This window comes from Bufo bufo, chromosome 5 (genome assembly GCF_905171765.1).
Source record: "Bufo bufo chromosome 5, aBufBuf1.1, whole genome shotgun sequence".
Taxonomy (NCBI): Eukaryota; Metazoa; Chordata; class Amphibia; order Anura; family Bufonidae; genus Bufo; species Bufo bufo.
The window spans coordinates 229,453,543-229,475,421 of record NC_053393.1 but is presented as its reverse complement, the minus strand read 5'-3'; the positions used below and the strand labels follow the sequence as shown (position 1 = coordinate 229,475,421).

Here is a 21,879-nt window from a genome sequence, read left to right as displayed (position 1 = left end):
GGCTACATTAGGTGGTACATTGTTAAGAGAAGTATTAAGATTATTCATAGGAAAAACCCTAAGGGCTGTTTCACACGAGCGAGTCCATTGCAGGAATCATGCTCCGTGTGCGAGTGTGATCCTCCGCTCTGGACTTGCAGGAGCGCAGGGCATTATCATGATTTATAATGCTATGTGCCTCTGCTTAACCTTATTTCTACAGAATCATACTTTATGTCACTATGATTCTGTTGAAAAAAGGCCATGCAGAGACACATAGCATTATAAATCATAATAATGCCGTGCGCTCCTGCAAGTTCACAGCGGAGGATCACACTCCCACATGGAGCGCGATTCCTGCCTGCCCTTCTGCTCCAATTAAGCGAGCAAGGGCAGAAGCCCTGCTCCAGAGTAGTGACTGCGCAGGCGCCACTACAGTTCTGGGTAGCGGCATCTGCACAGTCACTGCTCCAAAGCTTAAGCAGAGCTTTTGCTCTTGCTCGGCTAATTGGAGCAGAAGGGCAGGCAGAAAATTGGTAAACCCCACCCATTCATCCAGACCTGTAAAGGAAAGATTACTTATCTGCTTCCCAACTCTGGCTCCCTGCTCCTTCTCCTGCAATGCTACCTCAATGTACACATCTGGTTTGCCATCGCCACAGCCAATCACTGGCCATGGAGGAGACCAGATTCCCTTGTGATTTCAAACGGGATGTTGACATTGAGTGACCTCAGTGAAGCCTTGTGGCCTAGAGGAGAAGGAGCGGGGAGCCAGGTCCAGGAAGCAAGTAAGTAATACTTCCTTTACAGGTGTAGAACAGGTGTGTACAGGTAGAAATATTACAAGTACAGAGCTAGGAAGCAACATCTTTTCTCAAATGGGTTTTCTAGGCCCTAACCATCTCATCCTTTCATTGCTGGGATCAGAATAACCTTAGTTAGTGCAGTCTGGGGTGGGTGATGTTCCAGAAAACAGCCAAGCAGGTTGTGCTCTGCTGTCTCCATAACTCCCATAGTAGTGCGTGAGAACTATACTTTTTCTGTAAGTCCTGAGTTTCCAATAAACACCATAGCTCACAGTGCCACCCTTTTTTGCACAGCTCCCATTCATTGCTATGGGAGATGTGGAAACTGTGGAGCGCAGCCATAACTTTAGCCACCCCCACCAGCGTTTTCTAAAGGTTATTCTGATTTTGGACATGAAAGACTGAGATGGGAATAACCTTTTAAATATTAATAACCTATCCTCAGGGCTAGTTCATCAATATTTGATTGGTGGGAGTCTGACTCTCGGAACTGCCACTGATCAGCTGTCCGATGCGCTCACATCACTTGGCAACAGCCACATTCTGTCAGGTTGCCATCTGTTTCAAAAAGATATTGCAAAAGTGACTTTTTTTTAATTGGCTGCCATGATGTAATAGAAAATATCTTGCCAAGGCCTCATGCACACGGCTGGTGCCCGACTGTTCCGTGTAATACAAGGACACCATCCGCGCTGCTGCTGCAGATGGATCCAGACCCATTCAACTTAAATGGGTTTGTTATCTGTCCGCACCGCAAAAAAATTTGAACATGTTATTTTTTTTTGCGGTGCAGAGGCACGGAGAAAATCCCCACGGAAGCTCTCCGCTGTTTGCGGGCTGCAATACGGGCACACCGTCTGCTTGAGGCCCAAGTAAAACCAACATAATGAAGAAACTTTTGACTACTACTAAAGCTTCTGATTTACTAATATATGAAAACGTTAGCTTATTTTATTGTAGAGCCTATGAGATTACGCCTCAGTTACGAACGCCATTCATTTCTGAACCTGAAAACCTGCCTGTTCATTCAGTTAGGTGACGCCTATGGCAACCTCCTGTGGGGAAGTGAATCAGAGCATTACACATCCAACTGATTAGGTCTGCAGCCTTGGAAATTGTATTAGGCATATTACAGACCATCTATTTTTAAACCCATTCACATGCTTTCAGACTGCACAGCGTCTCATCAGAAAGCTGTGTTATTTCTTTAGAGGGGTAGTCTCATCTGAGGCATTGATGTCCAGAGGTGGAACCAGACTCATCTCCAGAACAGGACCCCTGATGTGAAGGTATGGAAGCCACGCATAAACAGACGCCCTCCATTAATTTCTATGGGAGTTCCGAAAATAGCCAGCTGCTGGCTTGGCTATTTCCAGCAGTCTCATAGAAGTGGATGGAGCTGTGGACGCGCTTGCCCGGTGTGCTCTCCATTCATTTAAATGGGATTTCTGAACATAGCCAAGTGCGGTCTTTGGACTAATTTCAGAACTCCCATAGAAATGAATGGAGAGCATGCTGTGAATGCAGTGCTCTTTCACATTCGGGGGCCCATTTTAGAGATTGGTGTGGATCTGACTCTGATGGCATATCCTAGCAATGTGCTATTAAAGTCCCAGCTAATAAAACCCCTTTAAAAAGTCTACTCCTGAACATATTCCGATTAATGTTTTATCACATCCTCATAACGGTCAAAGCACTTTTTTTTTCCAGATACAGAGCTATAAACCCCCTGCATAAACAATGTTGATAAGTCTACCTTCCTATGTCTGCCACTAGGGGGAGCTCACAGCATTTTATTATTGAGTTTAAAGTATAAACACTGTGCAGTAAGCTCCCTGTAGAGGCAGCTGTAATATGGGATTCTGACCCTCATCAAAAGGCATTACAAAATACAACAGTCATGATTCTACAATGAGGCACAGACATTAGGCAAACCTTTTCTGAAAACTCAAGTACGCTCTAAAATTAGTGAACGTCGTCAATTCGATACCTGTAACAAAATTACAGTTCACTCAAGACCAGACAAAAGCCTCTATCGTCATGCCACTGACGATGCAGAAGGACCATCATCCTGAACTGATCTTTGGCCCCGACAGACTGTACTCTAGATGTGAACACAAACTAATAAGAGGATGACTGGTGCCGATACCAGGGAACCCCAATAGAATAAATAGCACTAGATTTGCATATTCGCCACCGACCTCAGAATGCAAAGCCACCCCCTTTACTTTAATATTCTTCGCACACTTCATAATAAATTATATGCAAGTGCTGAATGAGAAACAATGCGATTAATGAGATGCAATAAGCCCTGTCCCAAGGAAATCATCCATATGTACTAAGAGGTGAGCGAGTAACAGATGATCCTGCACTGCATAGCTGTTTATGCGGACCTATTATCAAAATGCTACATTCCTGAAAGAGGAATTCAGGAAACGCTGACATCAAAAGTTTGGGGTCAGTCAGTGACCTTCAGATGTTTATTTTAGTAAAATGTTCCCATAGTGTCTAAAAAAAAAAAAAGAAAAATAATTGGCAAGACAAAACTGACAATGTATAAATGGACTGGAGAAAAACACTCCCGTTACTATTGCTTGTTTGTGGTCGGTTGAGAGCAGCATGCTGCCGTATTGCAGTATTCTATGAAAAAACAAAACAATGTATGGAGTAGGGCTGCAGCTATCGATTATTTTAGTAATCACGTATTCTACAGATTAATCCAACGATTAATATAGAGTACTCTAATAAGAAAATTTAATTAAAAGAATGTTTTCTATAAAAACTCATCAGCTCCCACTGCCATTAGTTCCTCCCCCAGTGCCACCAGCTCCCCCTAGTGCCATCGGTTCCTCCTCCAATGCCACCAGCTTCCCCATGTCATCAGTTGCTCCTCTTCCGAGTGCCATCAGCTCCTCCCCCAATTCCATCAGCTCCACCCAGTGCGATGAACTTTCCCCAGTGCCACCAGCTGCCCCCACTGCCATCAATATCCCCACTCCCCCTCCTAGCCATCAGTGCCCAGCTGCAGCGCCAGCTAAAACACTTACCGTATTTTTTGCCCCATACCATAAGACACACTCCCCCCCCCCAAAAAAATGGGGATGTAAGGTACCATTAGGAATTTAGGAGTGAGGGGGCATATGTAGTAAATTTTAATTGAATAAGACATCTTATATTTGTATACTGGGGGGTATGATCCGTGGATAGCACAGTTAAGGGGTGGGGGTGGGGGGGGTCTGTGGATGGCACTGTTATGCGCTGGGGGGTCTGTGGATGGCACTGTAATGGGGTGGGTGGGGTCTGTGGATGGCACATATATAACAGTGTCCGTCATCCACAGATCCCCCCCTGTAACAGTGTCCGTCATCCACAGATCCCCCCTGTAACAGTGTCCGTCATCCACAGATCCCCCCTGTAACAGTGTCCGTCATCCACAGATCCCCCCTGTAACAGTGTCCGTCATCCACAGATCCCCCCTGTAACAGTGTCCGTCATCCACAGATCTCCCCTGTAACAGTGTCCGTCATCCACAGATCCCCCCTGTAACAGTGTCCGTCATCCACAGATCCCCCCTGTAACAGTGTCCGTCATCCACAGATCCCCCCTGTAACAGTGTCCGTCATCCACAGATCTCCCCTGTAACAGTGTCCGTCATCCACAGATCTCCCCTGTAACAGTGTCCGTCATCCACAGATCCCCCCCGTAACAGTGTCCGTCATCCAGAGATCCCCCCCATAACAGTGTCCGTCATCCACAGATCCCCCCATAACAGTGTCCTTCACAGATCCCCAGTAATAGTGCCATCCACAGACCACCATTAGTTCCAAACACACAGCACACCTTTTGGTTAAAAAAAAAATTTTCTTCTTATTTTCCTCCCCAAAAACCTAGGTGCGTCTTATGGGCCAGTGCGTCTTATGGGCCAGTGCGTCTTGTAGGGCGAAAAATACGGTACCTTTCGTGTAGGGGCACTGCCGACACTCCAGAGATCTTCCATCCTCTTCTTCACGTGCTGCACTGGGACCTGATGTCACACAGCGTCAGGTCATAGTGCGTGCTTACGTGTGTACGCCAGGATCCAGTGCAGCGGGCAGGCGGGTGACCACGGAGCACGAGTAAATAGCAAGCTCTTCACTCACACTCCGTGGTCACATGGCACAAACAAATCATTGATGCAAAAAATTAGCATCAGGAAATTTTTTGTGTGGAGTTAGGCTACTTTCACACTAGCGTTGTTTTAATCCGGCGTTCAATTCAGACACCGGAACTGCCCGCCGGATCCGGAAAAACGTGTGAAAACGGATTACATTTGAATCCTGATCAGGATTTTGATAACAATGAAAAAATGCATTGGAAAAAACGGATCCGCCATTTATGGACTAACTTTTTTTTCACATTTTTCGGGTTTAACATGCAAAAGCCGGATCCGGTTTGACTGAACACAGCGCCAGATCCGGCGTTAATGCAAGTCAATGGGAAAAGGACCGGATCCGGCGTTCAGTCAAAGTGTTCAGGATTTTTGGTCGGAGGTAAAAATACAGCATGCTACGTTTTTCTGAAAAGCCTGATCAGTCAAAAAGACTGAACTAAAGACATCATGATGCACCCTGAACGGATTACTCTCCATTCAGAATGCATGGGGATAAAACTGATCAGTTCTTTTCCGGATTTGAGCCCCTAGGACGGAACTCGGCGCCGGAAAAGAAAAACGCTAGTGTGAAAGTACCCTTAATCGATTCATTTGAGTAATTGTTTCAGCCCTAGTATGGAGTGCATGTACCAAAAAATATCTGGAGAACTAAACCAATACATAAAGAGTGGGGCTGGCTCCAGCTTATCCTGCCTTCTGACATGTGTTGCTTTCTGAAACATTCCAGTATTTTCAATGGAGAGAGAAATATGAGAACTATGAAATGGGAACATGAGGCTACAACTCGGGCTGTCTGCTGCAGTACAACCACCGAGGTGCATGACACATACAGGATATCATGTGAACGTCTAGGGAATTTCAGCAAACATATATTAAAAGTTACAACTAACTCCTATGAGGTTCATGAGTTCTCCTATGAGTTACAACTAAGGGCTCTTTCACACGAGCGGATGCAGTGTGGAATCCGCTGCGTGAAAGCGCCAAACCCCTTTCCGGACAGCAGAGACACGGAGGATTAACATGATTGATGACGCTCCGTGCCTCTGTGATCTCTTTACTACACAATCACAGTGAGATAAAATTGTCACCGTGATTTTGTAGTAAAAAGATCACAGAGAGGCACGGAGCATTATCAATCATGTTAATCCTCCGTGTCTCTGCTGTCCGGAAAGGGGCTTGGCACTCTTTAACGCAGCGGATTCCACACACAGGATCCGTGTGAAAAGAGCCCTAACTCCTATGAGGTTCAGTGTATAGCATTACATGGTTATACATGGTGGTGACACGGAAAGAAGACCAGGAAAATACACTAACCCATGGCCTGAAGGCGCGATGAAGTATAAGCAGCATTGCACACGGTTGTCGGGCATCTGACGCCTGTTGACCCGTGATTCTGCATTAAGGTAGTCCTCAAATTTACTGTCAATGTAGTCGATAACTGGCTGCCAACTGTAGAGACAAGGAAAAGGTCATAGTATTAAATTATATATCAACAAAAACGTAAATGACTAATATTGCAATCATGCATTTTACTGATGAGCGGATTATGCACATAATCTTTATCCCCAAATTATATATAAAAATATGCTAATAAACTAAAAACAAACTTTGACCCCATAGCTGTACACGAGGGTACCTGCACAAAACTAATGCCACACAGAGTTTGTGCAGATTTCTCTGCGTTTCCTCTTCAAAATCCAAATGCATTACTTGCAGATTGTGATGCGTTTTTGCCCAATCTCAATCTTTGCATTGCAAAAGGGTGAAATCTGCACAAAAAATCCGCACAAACAACTGACATGCTGCGGATTTCTAAATCTGCACGCCAAGTCAATTTCCACGTGAAAAAAGTAAAGTGTACATGAGATCTGTCAAATCTTATTCACTGCGCTGGTACTGTATCAGGGCTCATGCACACCGCCTTAGTTTTGGTCCATATACGACCAATGTTTTATTCAGATCGGATGCGGACCTATTCATGTGAATGGGGCCGCAAAAGATTCGAACACACAGTGCCGTCCGCATCCGTATGTCTGCGGCCCCGCAAATAAATTGAGCATGTCCTATTTTTGTACATTTTGCAGACAATAGGACATTTTTGCAGGAGTACAAAAAAAAGAAATAAATGGCAGCGTGCATTCACCCAGAGGACTCCCCTGCATAACGGAAATGGAACGGATCAGTTTTGCAGCCCATACACTTATATTATGAGGGAATGAATAACGGAATGCCTCCCCCAATCTCAAGGACTGTAGCGTTGGTCCTCACCTCTGGCTTTTACTTACAGGCTGCAGCAGTGACGTAGCCGTGTATGTCACATGACCGCTGCAGCTAATCACTGGCCTCAGCAGTATAGGGTATGAGACTACTGAGGTAAGTGATTGGCTGCAGCGGTCACATGCCTTATACAGCCATGTCATCTCGGCAACCTGTGAACCGAAACTAGAGAGGCAGCGCTGGAAATGGAGGTGGTGCATGCAGTAAGAATGTGTTCTTTTATTATTTTGTTACATTTGGAAGAACTGGGGGGGTTTTGTCATAACTGGGACTAAAAAAAATATACTACTTTGTGGCATACCTTCATTTTTAACATGTGGCCTATGGGCAACGCAGGCTACCGTAAACCTATGCACTGAAGTATACTTTAGAAAATCCACATGACATACTCCCAACATACACTGCAAACATAGAATAACTGCACCTTAGGCCTCATGAACACGACATTTTTATTTTTTTTTGCGGTCCGCAAAAACGGGTTCCGTAGTTCCGTGATCCGTTTTTTCTTCCGTGGGTCTTCCTTGATTTTTGGAGGATCCACGGACATGAAGCAAAGTAAAAAAAAAGGTCGTTTTGGTGTCCGCCTGGCCGTGCGGAGCCAAACGGATCCGTCCTGACTTACAATGCAAGTCAATGGGGACGGATCCGTTTGACGTTGACACAATATGGTGCAATTGCAAACGGATCCGTCCCCCATTGACTTTCAATGTAAAGTCGGGAGTTTTCTCCAATCCGATGGTATATTTTAACTTGAAGCGTCCCTATCACCATGGGAACACCTCTATGTTAGAATATACCATCGGATTTGAGTTAGATCGTCAAAACTCAGATCCGACAGTATATTCTAACACAGAGGCGTTCCCATAGTGATGGGGACGCTTCAAGTTAGAATATACTAAGAACTGTGGACATAACTGCCCCCCTGCTGCCTGGCAGCACCCGATCTCTTACAGGGGGCTGTGATCCGCACAATTAACCCCTCAGGTGCCGCACCTGAAGGGTTAATTGTGCGTATCATAGCCCCCTGTAAGAGATCGGGTGCTGCCAGGCAGCAGGGGCCAGACCCCTCTCCCTCCCTAGTTTTAAATTCATTGGTGGCCAGTGCGGCCCCACCCTCCCTCCCCAGTATTATATTCATTAGTGGCTAGTGCGGCCTCCCCTATGTCCCCCCCTAATTAAAAACAATCGCCGGGGCTCCAATCGGTTACCATGGCAGCCAAGACGCTACTGCAGTCCTGGCTGCCATGGTTACTTAGCAATTTTAGAAGCATTATACTTACCTGCACTGTTTGTCCGGCCGGGCGCCCCTCCTACTGGTAAGTGAAAGGTCTGTGCGGCGCATTGCTTATAGCACAGACCTGTCACTCACCAGTAGGAGGAGCGCCCGGCCGGTCACAGACATCGCAGGTAAGTATAATGCTTCTAAAATTGCTAAGTAACCATGGCAGCCAGGACTGCAGTAGCGTCTTGGCTGCCATGGTAACCGATCGGAGCCCCAGTGATTAAACTGGGACTCCGATCTGAACTCTCCGCTGCCACCAATGATGGGGGGGGGCCGCACTGGCCACCAATGAATATAATACTGGGAAGGGAGGGGGGGGGGGCCGCACTGGCCACCAATGAATTTAAAACTGGGGAGGGAGGGGGGTCTGGCCCCTGCTGCCTGGCAGCATCTGATCTTTTACAGGGGGCTATGATATGCACAATTAACCCATCAGGTGCGGCACCTGAGGGGTTAATTGTGCGGATCACAGCCACCTGTAAGAGATCGGGTGCTGCCAGGCAGCAGTTATGTCCACAGTTCTTAGTATATTCTAACTTGAAGCGTCCCCATCACTATGGGAACGCCTCTGTGTTGGAATATACTGTCGGATCTGAGTTTTCACGATGTGAAAACTCAGATCTGAAAAAGCTTTTATGCAGACGGATCTGCGGATCCGTCTGTGCGAAAGTAGTCTACGGACACGGACGCTGACAATCTTGTGTGGCTCAGTGTTTTTTCACGGACCCATTAACTTGAATGGGTCAGCGAACAGTTGTCAGTCAAAAAAATAGGACAGGTCATATTTTTTTGACGAACAGCAAACACGGATCACGGACGCGGATGATAAAAGGTGCATTTCCCGAGTTTTCAACGGACCCATTGAAAGTCAATGGGTCCGCAGAAAATCACGGAAAACGGAACAACGGACACGAATGCACACAACGGTCGTGTGCATGAGGCCTTAAAGAAAGTTTTCTGAGCGGAAAAACAAAAAAACATTACCAGTTACTATTGTCCACCGCATCGCCAAACCCAGGGGTGTCTACTATTGTGAGAAGCAGCTGGACTCCACCTTCTTTGATTAAAACTTTGGACTGCTCAACCTACAAAATAAAACATTTTTTACAAAAATGAATACAAAGTAGCAATCTCAAAACCCAAATGAATGACAATAGAGCATATTTACTAACCGTAAGACTACACAGATTTAGCACAGTGCCTACATGGCTGACGATAAACATGGCTAGGGCTGCAACGTTTAAATCGACTTTATCGATAATATTCTATAACTGGATTCGATGTCGACGAATCCAGTTATCGAATAATCGCTGATTCGTTGCTATGCGGACAGGCGGTTTACTTTAAATCAGAGCATCTTTATTTTACCTTACAACGAAGCTCCAGTAACAGGCAGAGCGGGCGGCGGCGTAACGTCACTTACTCACGTGACGCACCTGCTCCGCCTGCGTCATTCATAAAGTGGGCGGAGCAGGGGCGACACGTAAGTGAGGTTACGCCGCTGGCCGCTTTGCCTGTTACCGGAGCTTCACTGTATTTGATTTTGTAAGGTATTAAAGATCAATTCATTGCGCTGATTTAAAATTGAAGTAAAAGTTACTGCAGTGTAATGGTTAAGGAATACTCTTTAGATATTGCTGTGAGCGGCGGGGCCGGTGTATTGGGACTCGGGAGACACTGTTATGGGGGAGATCTGTGGATGACACATATAGCATAAGATGCTATATAGTGTCATCCACAGATCCCCCCTCCCCATAACAGTGCCACTGCCATCCACAGATCCCCTCCATAACAGTGTGTCATCCACAGATCCCCTCCATATCAGTGTGTCATCCACAGATCCCCACCATATCAGTGCGTCATCCACAGATCCCCACCATATCAGTGCGTCATCCACAGATCCCCTCCATAACAGTGCGTCATCCACAGATCCCCTCCATAACAGTGCGTCATCCACAGATCCCCTCCATAACAGTGCGTCATTCACAGATCCCCTCCATAACAGTGCGTCATCCACAGATCCCCCCATAACAGTGCGTCATCCACAGATCCCCCCCATAACAGTGCGTCATCCACAGATCCCCCCATAACAGTGCGTCATCCACAGATCCCCCCCATAACAGTGCGTCATCCACAGATCCCCCCCATAACAGTGCGTCATCCAAAGATCCCCCCCATAACAATGCGTCATCCACAGATCCCCCATAACAGTGCGTCATCCACAGATCCCCCATAACAGTGCGTCATCCACAGATCCCCCATAACAGTGCGTCATCCACAGATCCCCCATAACAGTGCGTCATCCACAGATCCCCCATAACAGTGCGTCATCCACAGATCCCCCATAACAGTGCGTCATCCACAGATCCCCCATAACAGTGGGTCATCCACAGATCCCCCATAACAGTGGGTCATCCACAGATCCCCCATAACAGTGGGTCATCCACAGATCCCCCATAACAGTGGGTCATCCACAGATCCCCCATAACAGTGCGTCATCCACAGATCCCCCATAACAGTGCGTCATCCACAGATCCCCCATAACAGTGCGTCATCCACAGATCCCCCATAACAGTGCGTCATCCACAGATCCCCCATAACAGTGCGTCATCCACAGATCCCCCATAACAGTGCGTCATCCACAGATCCCCCATAACAGTGCGTCATCCACAGATACCCCATAACAGTGCGTCATCCACAGATCCCCCATAACAGTGCGTCATCCACAGATCCCCCATAACAGTTAAACTTTCAAAATCATTTGTCTATCCCAAGTACATCCACATCATCGGAACGCCTCTTCTCTGCTACAGGCAACATAGCGTGTAAGAGAGCTAGCCTCAGCCCTGACCATGTGGACATGTTGTCTTTTTTACATTGTAATGCAACATTTTTATAATTAAGTAACTCCTAAATTGGTTTTAATATGGCCTTTGAACATAGTTTTTCAAGTAGAATCATATAAACCAAATTTGTGGTATATCAGCCGGACTTTTTGCTTGGCCAAAAGCAGTCATTTATGCCAGAAAGTGGCCAGATCACAGTTGGATCCTATTATAGTCAACAGGGATCCGGTGGTGTACAATTGGGTTTGGCTATGCCGGATACGGTAAACCCTGATACTCTGTACCAGTGTTTATGTAGCATATATGATCAAAGCCTTAGACTTGTCTTTTTCTTCTGCCACCTCAAGCATGACCTATTATTTACCAAAATTGTTAACGTAAATTTGCAGCTTTCCCTATGTTTTCCTTACAACCTAGCTACTATACTACTGCAATTAGCTGACCAAAAAAAAAAGCTATAAAAATAAAACTTAATACTAAATATACGAAGCATAGCCAGCTTCGCCCCTAAAGGATCTTTTTAAACTGGGATACTGGTTTTGTTGGTCAGTACATTAGTGCATACTCTTAAAGGAGACCTGTCACCAGGAAATTCACTGATAAACCAGGCGTGCCTGTAGGGCTAGATCACCTGAATGTAATGATACCCATCACTTAGCGATCCGTTGCTTCATTCTGGAGAAAAGGTGTTCAATCTACCTACATAAAAGCAATTAAACAGTGTGTCATCTTTAATTTTCTTTCAGAAAGTCACACTTTTCTAATCCATTTTTATTTTCTGATTGTAGATGTTTTCATTCTAGTTCCTGAACGTGATTATAGGAGCAGTCATCTTGCCTGAGCTGCCTTTAACAGCTACATGCGCCTTAGACACAATGGACAGGAGGGGACCTCACTGACTTCTATGGGAGAGTTCTCTAGGCATGTGCTGAGGTCATTGTACAAGGAAAGAATAGATCAGCTGTGACAATCACCTATTGAGAATGGATCCTGTGATTTCTGTCTTTGTAATACCGCCTGTGATAATGAGATGACTGCTGAAAAATGACCTGTACAGATCAGTAAGTGCTGACTTGTATTAGGCTTAGTGGCCAGTGTGAAAACTGCATGGTTTTAGGATTTAAATTTTTTTTTAAGGGCCAGTTCAGACGGCCATAGTGCTTTGCGGATCCGCAATTGGGCGCAATAATAATAGAAAATGCCTATTCTTGATTGCGGACAAGAATAGGACAAGCTCTATGTTTTCCCTCGGAGACGCGGAGCGGAACCACCAATGCAAACAGCGCACAGTGTGCTGTCTGCATCTTTTGCGGCACCATTGAAATGAATGGGTCCGCATCCGTTCTGCATACGGCCGTAAAATTCTTCAAAAATATGTTTAACATAAAACTTGATTTAAACAATAGGTCGTTTTCTGATGCCACTTTTCTTTCAGTTCATGAGAGCAGTCCTAAGTCACCCTGAGCACCCTTGTTTCATAACCAAGATGTGAGAAGCAGCCACTCTTTGGCTGGGCAAAATCCAGCTAATCGTATTCATGTATTGATAAACAATACACAATACAGAGATAATAATAATTAAATAACATCTGCAGGTACGGGGTGCACAGAACGACACGGAGAAGGGAGGTGCTGCGGGCTTCTCTCCAGCATTGAATACAGAGGCCTATAGCATTCTGTGCCCATACATGGTCAAACACACGCACTAAAACATCTGGAAGCGAGCCAACAAAACACAACTGTATAGCCGTGTCATTCACAGTTAAACTTCCAACTGTATCCCATCATCCGCTTTCTCCGCCAGAATTCCCAAGAGGCTCATGGAAAACAAATTAGCTTGAGTCCTGGAATTTCAAACTTTTCTCAGCAGATCGACTCCAAATGGCTTCTTTCCCATGCACTCGGTAAGGCGGGTCACTTCCATCCATTTTACAGATCTGTGGCCCCTACACACATCACCAAGAGAAGCCTTCCGCTGGAAGATGGTAGTAACAGCTGCACAAGAACAGGTTTGTGCATACAGCGTGGGACAATGAATGAGCATTCCTGACATCAAACGCCGGCTGACTTCTCTTAGTATACTTGTGAAAGCTGCACAGTCCTAACCCACGTTTTATTTTTATACATTTATTTCCCAATATTTCACCTTTAAGTGACACTTTATTCTAGGGCTGCAGCTAACGATTATTTGAATAATCGATTAGTTGTCGATAATTTAATCGATTAAAACAAAAAGGTTTATATGATTTTACTTGAAAAATTATGTTCAAAGGCCATATTAAAACAAATTGTGTATGGCGCTGTTATGGGGAGGGGGATCTGTGGATGGCGCTGTTATGGGGAGGGGGATCTGTGGGTGGCACTGTTATGGGGAGGGGGGGGGGGATCTGTGCATGACACTATATAGCATCTTATGCTATGTGTGTCATGCACAGATCCCCCCCCCCCCCCCAATAACAGTGCACAGATCCCCCCCCCCAATAACAGTGCACAGATCCCCCCCCTCCCCAATAACAGTGCACAGATCCCCCCCCTCCCCAATAACAGTGCACAGATCCCCCCCCTCCCCAATAACAGTGCACAGATCCCCCCCCTCCCCAATAACAGTGCACAGATCCCCCCCCCCCATAACAGTGCACAGATCCCCCCCCCAATAACAGTGCACAGATCCCCCCCCCCATAACAGTGCACAGATCCCCCCCCCCATAACAGTGCACAGATCCCCCCCTCCCCAATAACAGTGCACAGATCCCCCCTCCCCAATAACAGTGCACAGATCCCCCCCCTCCCCAATAACAGTGCACAGATCCCCCCCCTCCCCAATAACAGTGCACAGATCCCCCCCCTCCCCAATAACAGTGCACAGATCCCCCCCCTCCCCAATAACAGTGCACAGATCCCCCCCCTCCCCAATAACAGTGCACAGATCCCCCCCCCTCCCCAATAACAGTGCACAGATCCCCCCCCCTCCCCAATAACAGTGCACAGATCCCCCTCCCATAACAGTGCCATACACAGATCCCCCTCCCCATAACAGCCCTGGCCCCGCTGCTCACAGCAGACTATTCCGGCAGTAACTTTTACTCAGCGTCAGCGCATCTTTATTACCTTACAATGAAGCTCAGGTAACAGGCAGAGCAGGCGTCGGCCTAACGTCACTCACGTGACGCACCTGCTCCGCCCACTTTATGAATGAAGGAGGCGAAGCAGGCGCGTCACGTGAATAAGTGACGTTACGCGCCGTTCGCTCTGCCTGTTACTGGAGCTTCATTGTAAGGTAAACTAAAGATGCAGTGATTTAAAGGGAGTCTGTCACCACTATATGACCATATACAGCACTTACATGGTGCTGTAGCACACCTATACATGATTCTAATGGTACCTTTGTTATATTCTTTAGACATCCAGAAGCAGGAAAAACAACGTTTATTTCATATGCAAATGAGCACTCGCAAGTGCCCAGAGTGGTGTTCAGTGTGTAGGAGCCCAGGCTGCCCTGCCCTTTTAACCGTTACTCCTCCCCCAGCCTCTTCCTTTGCCCGCCCTCCTATTCCCTTGTATCATCCCTAGGTCCGGCCGAGATCCCGCACCTGCGCACTGCTTCGCCGGGCCGGGGCATGCACACTGCAATGCCCATTTTGGGTACGGCATCAATTCAACTAGTGTGCATGCCCCAGCCGGTGAAGCGCGGGATCTCGGGAATAGGAGGGCGGGCAAAGGAAGAGGCTGGGGGAGGAGTAACGGTTAAAAGGGCAGGGCAGCCTGGGCTCCCCCACCCCCTGCTTCTGGATGTCTAAAGAATATAACAAAGGTACCATTAGAATCATGTATAGGTGTGCTACAGCACCATGTAAGTGCTGTATATGGTCATATAGTGGTGACAGACTCCCTTTAAAGTAAACCGCCCGTCCGCATAGCAACGAATCAGTGATTATTTGATAACTGGATTCGTCGACCATGAATCCAGTTATCGAATATTATCGATAAAGTCGATTAATCGTTGCAACCCTACTTTATTCCAAATGAATCAGATTTCTTTTAATAAATTAGGCCCCCTCTACAAACTGACTGGTGTAAAATACACTAGTATTAGTAAATGTCGGCCACATAATAAACATTACACTTTCAGTGACTTGTCAGCTAACATTACACCGTACCTGAACAGTTTTTTTAATTCTGTGCGATGGACCCGGGTAATCTGGGGCATATAAATCCGTTAAGAAAAGTGAATTGATGAGAGTTGACTTTCCCAAACCAGATTCACCTACAGGGAAAAGAAAAAAAAAAAATTACAGAAAACCCTCTGTTAACACATTCTGTATGATGCATAAAAAGATACAATTCACGTTTACCAGACTGAATCAGCCCCTTGTTCATGAAAGTAACATACATTTACTTAATTACATATAAATAATAAAATGATCCCGTCTCTTAAATAAAAAATGTTAGCTATTTAAAGGGCCCTTTACACGGGCCAGGAATCTGCCAGATAATCATTCATAGGAACGCTCGTTAGCGATTATCTGGCGGTGTAAAAGGTGCCACCAACTACCCGATGAATGAGCGAAACGCTCAGTCATTGGGTGATAGCTAATCTGTGCAGACACAAAAATGATCATTTGCCAGCAGAAGATCGTGCAATGTAAAAAGCCTCTGCTGCCGGCAAACAACAAGTCTGTATGGAGAGGAGCAATGGCACTAGCGATCGCCCCTCCCCATACTGTGGAGGAGATCCCTGCATGTAAATGCAGCGATCTTACTCCACTGACAAGCAGGCAATTGCTGGGAAGGAACGCTTCCTTCCCGACAATCGCCTGTTGTGTTGTCCTGTGTAAAGGGACGCTAAGGCTCAGAAAATAAAAGTAGAAGCTTTGCATCTGCTGCATTTCATTAGGCTTTTTTGTCAGAACTGTCACTATGATGTGAAGCCAACTCTGGCATTAGCAAACAATTACACTCTGCCACATTGGTTTAGATGGAGAGGGGGGGGGGGGGGGGGGGAGATGGAGTAACACGACTGCAGGTGTCGTTTGTAGTCTGTAACCATGGAGATACACAAGTCCAAAATATCCAACCATTTTATGCTCCATTCACATATCCGTAATAATGGGTACGCATCCGTTCCGCAAATTGCGGAATAAGTGCGGACCCATTCATTCTCAATGGGGACAGAATGGATGCGGAGAGCACACTATGTGCTCTCCGCATCCGCATTTCCGGAGCTCGCCGCCAATCTTCCTCTCCCCCCAAAAAAAAATTTGAATATGTTCTATTCTTGTCCGCAATTGCGGACAAGAATAGGCATTTATATGGGGGTGCCGGCCGGGTGTATTGCGGATCCGCAATGCACTACGGATGTGTGAATGGACCCTTATGCATACAGATGCTATGAGGACCAAATAGGATCTGCATACTCAACGCGGTAGGAGAATTGTAATGCAGACTATTTACAAAATTGCTTCAATTTTTATTTTAGATGTATTGGAGACAAACAATATGGTTGTTAAAGGTTACTAGGGGAGATATATGAAGACTGGCGCATGCATCCGCCAGTCTTGATCTCCTTGCACTGGCGTGAGAGACGCCTGATTTATTAAGAGCCAGATGCCTCTTAATATATCAGGCGTATCTCTGCCCTGCTGTGCGCCAAAAACTAAAGTCTACACTAGCTACAGGCTGGCAGACTTCAACTATAACTTCCGCAACTTTCTGGCGAAAGTTATAGTAAATGCCGCGGGCGATACAAAGTCCCACCCCACTTCCACTAAGCCCCTTTCCTTCTTGCCACTTTGAAAAAGTGTCAAGAAGCCTAAAAAGTCACAAATTATAGCGCACATATGGTGCGTGTGCCATAATATGCAGGTTTTTTTACGCCACAATAGTGGTATAAATGCCTTGATAAAATGTCCCTGTCTTCTTAGGCAAGTCTTGATTGCAAATACTGTACTAAAGATTGCATCCGTAAGTAAAGTACGTTTCATACACAACCCATGGCATGGGGTCTGATTAGTCTAGTAAAGGTAAATGTAGCATATAGAGCCTACAATAACCCAAAAACCGAACCTCACTCACCAACTTACTGCAACTTGTACAAAAAAAGAGCAAGGATTTAACAAGGTAAAAAAATCTCATTTTATTTGTTATAAATCACATGAACATTACAGGTGAGACTCAAAAAGGGACAGAACATGGAGACTGGGCCACAAAAGGGCTCTGCAATGTGGAGAATCACAATGGGGGATAATGTGACCATATACAGCAGGGTACCTCCTGACAAAGCCTACGTGGCGAAACACGTGTTGAGGTCGAAGCAGTGGGGGAACTGTGTCACCATTTTTCAGCAGCAACATGGGTAGGTAACATGGTATCTGGATTAGGGTGGGACTAGTGACTTACAGTTATTGTTATATGCCATCTTTATGAGTAGTATTGCACCGTCCAATTATACCCTACAGCATCCATTGCTTGGACGCTGTGAATAAGAGCTAGGTAGTTGTTCAACACTAGGGGACAGCAATTGCACCCGCAACTACTCCAATGTTCACAGCTTCTGTTTATTGTCTGTTACCTGCTGTATATGGTCACATTATCCCCCATTGTGATTCTCCACATTGCAGAGCCCTTTTGTGGCCCAGTCTCCATGTTCTGTCCCTTTTGAGTCTCACCTGTAATGTTCATGTGATTTATAATAAATAAAATGAGATTTTTTTACCTTGTTAAATCCTTGCTCTTTTTTTGTACAAGGTAAATGTAGCATATCATAAAAGTAATTTTTTTGCTAAATCTACTGAACGAAAATTATTAATAACATAATGTATGGCAATATGGCAGGATAGGGATTATAAGTACACAAAAAATAATAATGAGTTTAGTGAGGTGACAGAAGCCCTTTAAAGGGATTCTGTCACCTCTTTTTACCCTATAGAGTTGCGGACATGCACGGCTAGATCGCCGCTAGCATGTCCGCAATATACCTGTCCCATGGCGCTGTGTGGTTTTATAGAGTGTAAAATTGATTTTATATGTATGTAAATCAGCCTGGTAAGGAGCCCAAGGGGCTGTACTAACCGTTCTGGAGCCTAGCCACGCCCCCTGTGAAGGAGACCTCCTGTATCCACGAATCTCCTCCTTGCTCACGAAGTCAGATCGCTGTAATCTCATGATGCGCAGTGCCGGCATAGTGTTCCTTCCCTGTGCTGGCATCAGCCTCAGGGAAGGAACTGAGCTCGCGCACCGCGAGATTACAGCGATCTGACTTCATGAGCAAGGAGGAGATTCGTGGATACAGGCGGTGCTGGGCTCCTTCACAGAGGGGTGTGGCTAGGCTCCAGAACGGTTAGTACAGCCCCTTGGGCTCCTTACCAGGCTGATTTACATACATATAAAATCAATTTTTACACTGAATAAAACCACACAGAGATATGGGATAGGTATATTGCGGACATGCTAGCGGCGATCTAGCCGTGCATGTCCGCATCGCTATAGGGTAAAAAGAGCTGACAGAATCCCTTTAAAAGCCAAAAATTTCTTCATTAAACAGGTCATTGGCAGTTAGCTCGGAAACGACACACTTGATATAAGTTTATTTTATAATGTTTTAAACTATTCGGCTACATCCGCTATTGAGGATGCTGAAGAACACATATTTAGAGCCAATGTTGAGGACTGCTTGGGTTTGGTTGCTAAGGTGGGGACAAATAAAGAATGCCAAGCATAAGGAAAGTGTCACAGCCAAGATATAGCAATTTGACAAAGATTCCTTTAAAAGAATCCAAGATGGAAAAGTATGGTGTTCCCTTAAAGAGCATAGGGGGGAAAAAAAGACATAACTAAAGGTTTACAAAAAGGTACAATATTTGAAGGATTTACATATTGGTAGCCTAGCCAATCAGCTGTTTGAAAAAGCCATAGTGTACACTGGAGCACTTGAATGGGACTGAGCTGTGCCCAGGCCTGTCATGGTTAACCTCCGGCACTCCAGCTGTGGTAAAACTACAACTCCCAAGATGCACACTTGCTTGGCTGTTCTCAGAAGTCCATATAAATGAATGGAGCATGCTGGGAAACGTAATTTCACTACAGCTGTAGAGACGGAATTTAGCCATCACTTGCCTAGGCCAGGTGACTGATGAACATGACTACATATAGCACCATGGAGTCAGATCCTGAGGATAGGCCATTAATATCCAAACCTTTAAGTCTACAAAAACATACACATTTTTAAATTAGAATGCATCCCCAAAACAGCATTAATGAGCTTATAACACAACCAAACTGAGCATTGATCACGGCCTACTAGAAAAATGGTACCATAGCGTTCCACAAAATATACAATACTGATTCTGATTAGATACCTTAAAACGTAACTTATCTTATAACAATTTAAATCCCTAAATGTATTAGCTAAACACCACTCGCTGCGCCATCGGTAACCAGGAGCTAGGGATGTGGGGAGACTAAAACTGGGTCTCTCACAACTAGTCTCTGCCTACAATGGATGTACCTTAAAGTGACAGTCGTACTATCCACAGGGTTATCCCACGGTTGCCCGTTGACACCTAATAGGCCCTCCCTGTCCCTGTGCAGCAATGGAGACTGCCCAGCTTTGTCACACTGTGGTGGAGGGCCCTGTTACCAATAGGTCATTAGTTTGGTCCTAGTAAACGTTCCAACGCGTTTCGTTGGACATTAGTCCAACTCATCAGGGGACCTGTTAGTAATGATCCCAGTTTCGATTACATAAGCGTCAGTACTGATCTTAGCCCCCCATAGTAATGATCCCAGTTTCTGAGGTGGTAATCCCTTTGCTGGGCTGGGCTGATAACCGCGCACCCAAACCCAAAGCCGCCTCTTCCCACTGGGTCACAATGTACACATCATTCGAATACAATGGAGAAAGTGAATCCCAATAAGCCAGAAGCCACAACTTACAGCCGCATCCTTGTGGACTGAGACATGGGGGGCTAAGATAAATACTGACACTCATATAATCAAATGGATTATTTTATTGGGATTAACTTTCCCCATTGTATCAGAATGTTGTGTACATTGTGACCCAGTGGGAATAGGCGGCTTTGGGTTTGGGTGTGCGGTTATCAGCACAGCCCAGCAAAGGGATTACTACCTCAGAAACTGGGATCATTACTAACAGGTCCCCTGATGAGTTGGACTAATGTAGGACGTTTACTAGGACCAAAAGAATGACATATTGGTAACAGGGCCCTCCACCACAGTGTGACAAAGCTGGGCAGTCTCCATTGCTGTGCAGGGACAGGGAGGGCCTATTAGGTGTCTACGGGCAACCGTGGGATAACCCTGTGGATAGTGCGACTGTCACTTTAAAGGGGTTCTGCACTTTCATTTAACTGATGATCTATCCTCTAGTATCAACTAGCGTGGGCGGGGCTAAGCTCTGTTCACTTGAATGGAGCTTAGCCCCGCCCTGGCTAGTTAAAACTAGTCGTGACGTCAGTGGGCCGGCGATAAACGGTGAGAAGGCCGTGGCGCTGCTGGAGCGCCGCTGCCTTCTCAAACAGCTGATCGGCGGGGGTCCCGGGTGTCGGACCCCCGTCGATCAGAAGCTGATGATCTATCCAGAGGATAGATCATCAGTTAAATGAAAGTGCAGAACCCCTTTAAGGTACATCCACTGTAGGCAGAGACTAGTTGTGAGAGACCCAGTTTTAGTCTCCCCACATCCCTAGCTCCTGGTTACCGATGGCGCAGCGAGTGGTGTTTAGCTAATACATTTAGGGATTTAAATTATTATAATATAAGATACGTTTTAAAAAGGTATCTGAATCAGTATTGTATATTTTGCCAAAACAGCATTACCACAGGGTCCAACGACAGAGTTTGGCTCTCCAAATGTTATAAGGAATGTGTCCACAATCCTTCAAACATATGGTAATGGTCTAGAATATTCTAACAAACACCAAACTATAAGTGTGGTTTTAAGTACATCAGAACATAGCTCCCTTCACTATTACTACAAGGACTTTCCAAGAACCGGTAGGAATTACCAAACACCCTTGATTAAAGGGGTTGTCTGGGTTCAGAACTGCTCCGATGCGCTCCTTTGGCATGTGCTAAATCGCGCAGGGCAAAGGCATTTTCCGGAGTTCCGGTGACATACCAGGCTCTAAATGGGGCTGCCAGGAAGCCCGGTGACGTCACTGGCACTGATGGGCAGGCTTTAGCGCTACCATAGCCTGTAAAACGGCTATGGCAGCACTAAACCACGCTCATCAGAGTCGGTGACGTCACCGAACACAGAGGGGGCCCTTGGCCTGCGGGATCTAGCGCAGGGCAAGGGAGCGCAACGGAGCATGAGATGCTCCGATGCTAACTTCAGGGGGGCTGCCTCAGGAAATTTTGGGTATGTCCGGTTTCAGCTCTGAACCCGGACAACCCCTTTAACCTAATAGTAAATAAAGAGGAATTTAGTCTTCGGTATTGGGAATAGTCATCTTCTATAAATGAATACATTACAGTTAATTATAAGGAAAACCATTAAGCAGGATGCTGGCTCTCAAAGATC

At 45.8% G+C, this 21,879-nt stretch overlaps 1 protein-coding gene across 5 annotated transcripts in view; it reads right to left on the bottom strand.

Moving 5' to 3' along the window:
• Positions 1-21,879, bottom strand: part of SEPTIN7 (septin 7) — a 117,695-nt gene that overhangs the window by 28,782 nt on the left and 67,034 nt on the right. For all 5 annotated transcript variants that reach the window (XM_040431312.1, XM_040431311.1, XM_040431308.1 and 2 more), the window contains exons 4-6: positions 15,497-15,603; positions 9,479-9,579; positions 6,250-6,384 (exon numbers count right to left, since the gene is read on the bottom strand). In XM_040431312.1, coding sequence (XP_040287246.1) covers positions 6,250-6,384; positions 9,479-9,579; positions 15,497-15,603 — 343 coding nt within the window. The remainder of the gene's footprint in view (positions 1-6,249; positions 6,385-9,478; positions 9,580-15,496; positions 15,604-21,879) is intronic.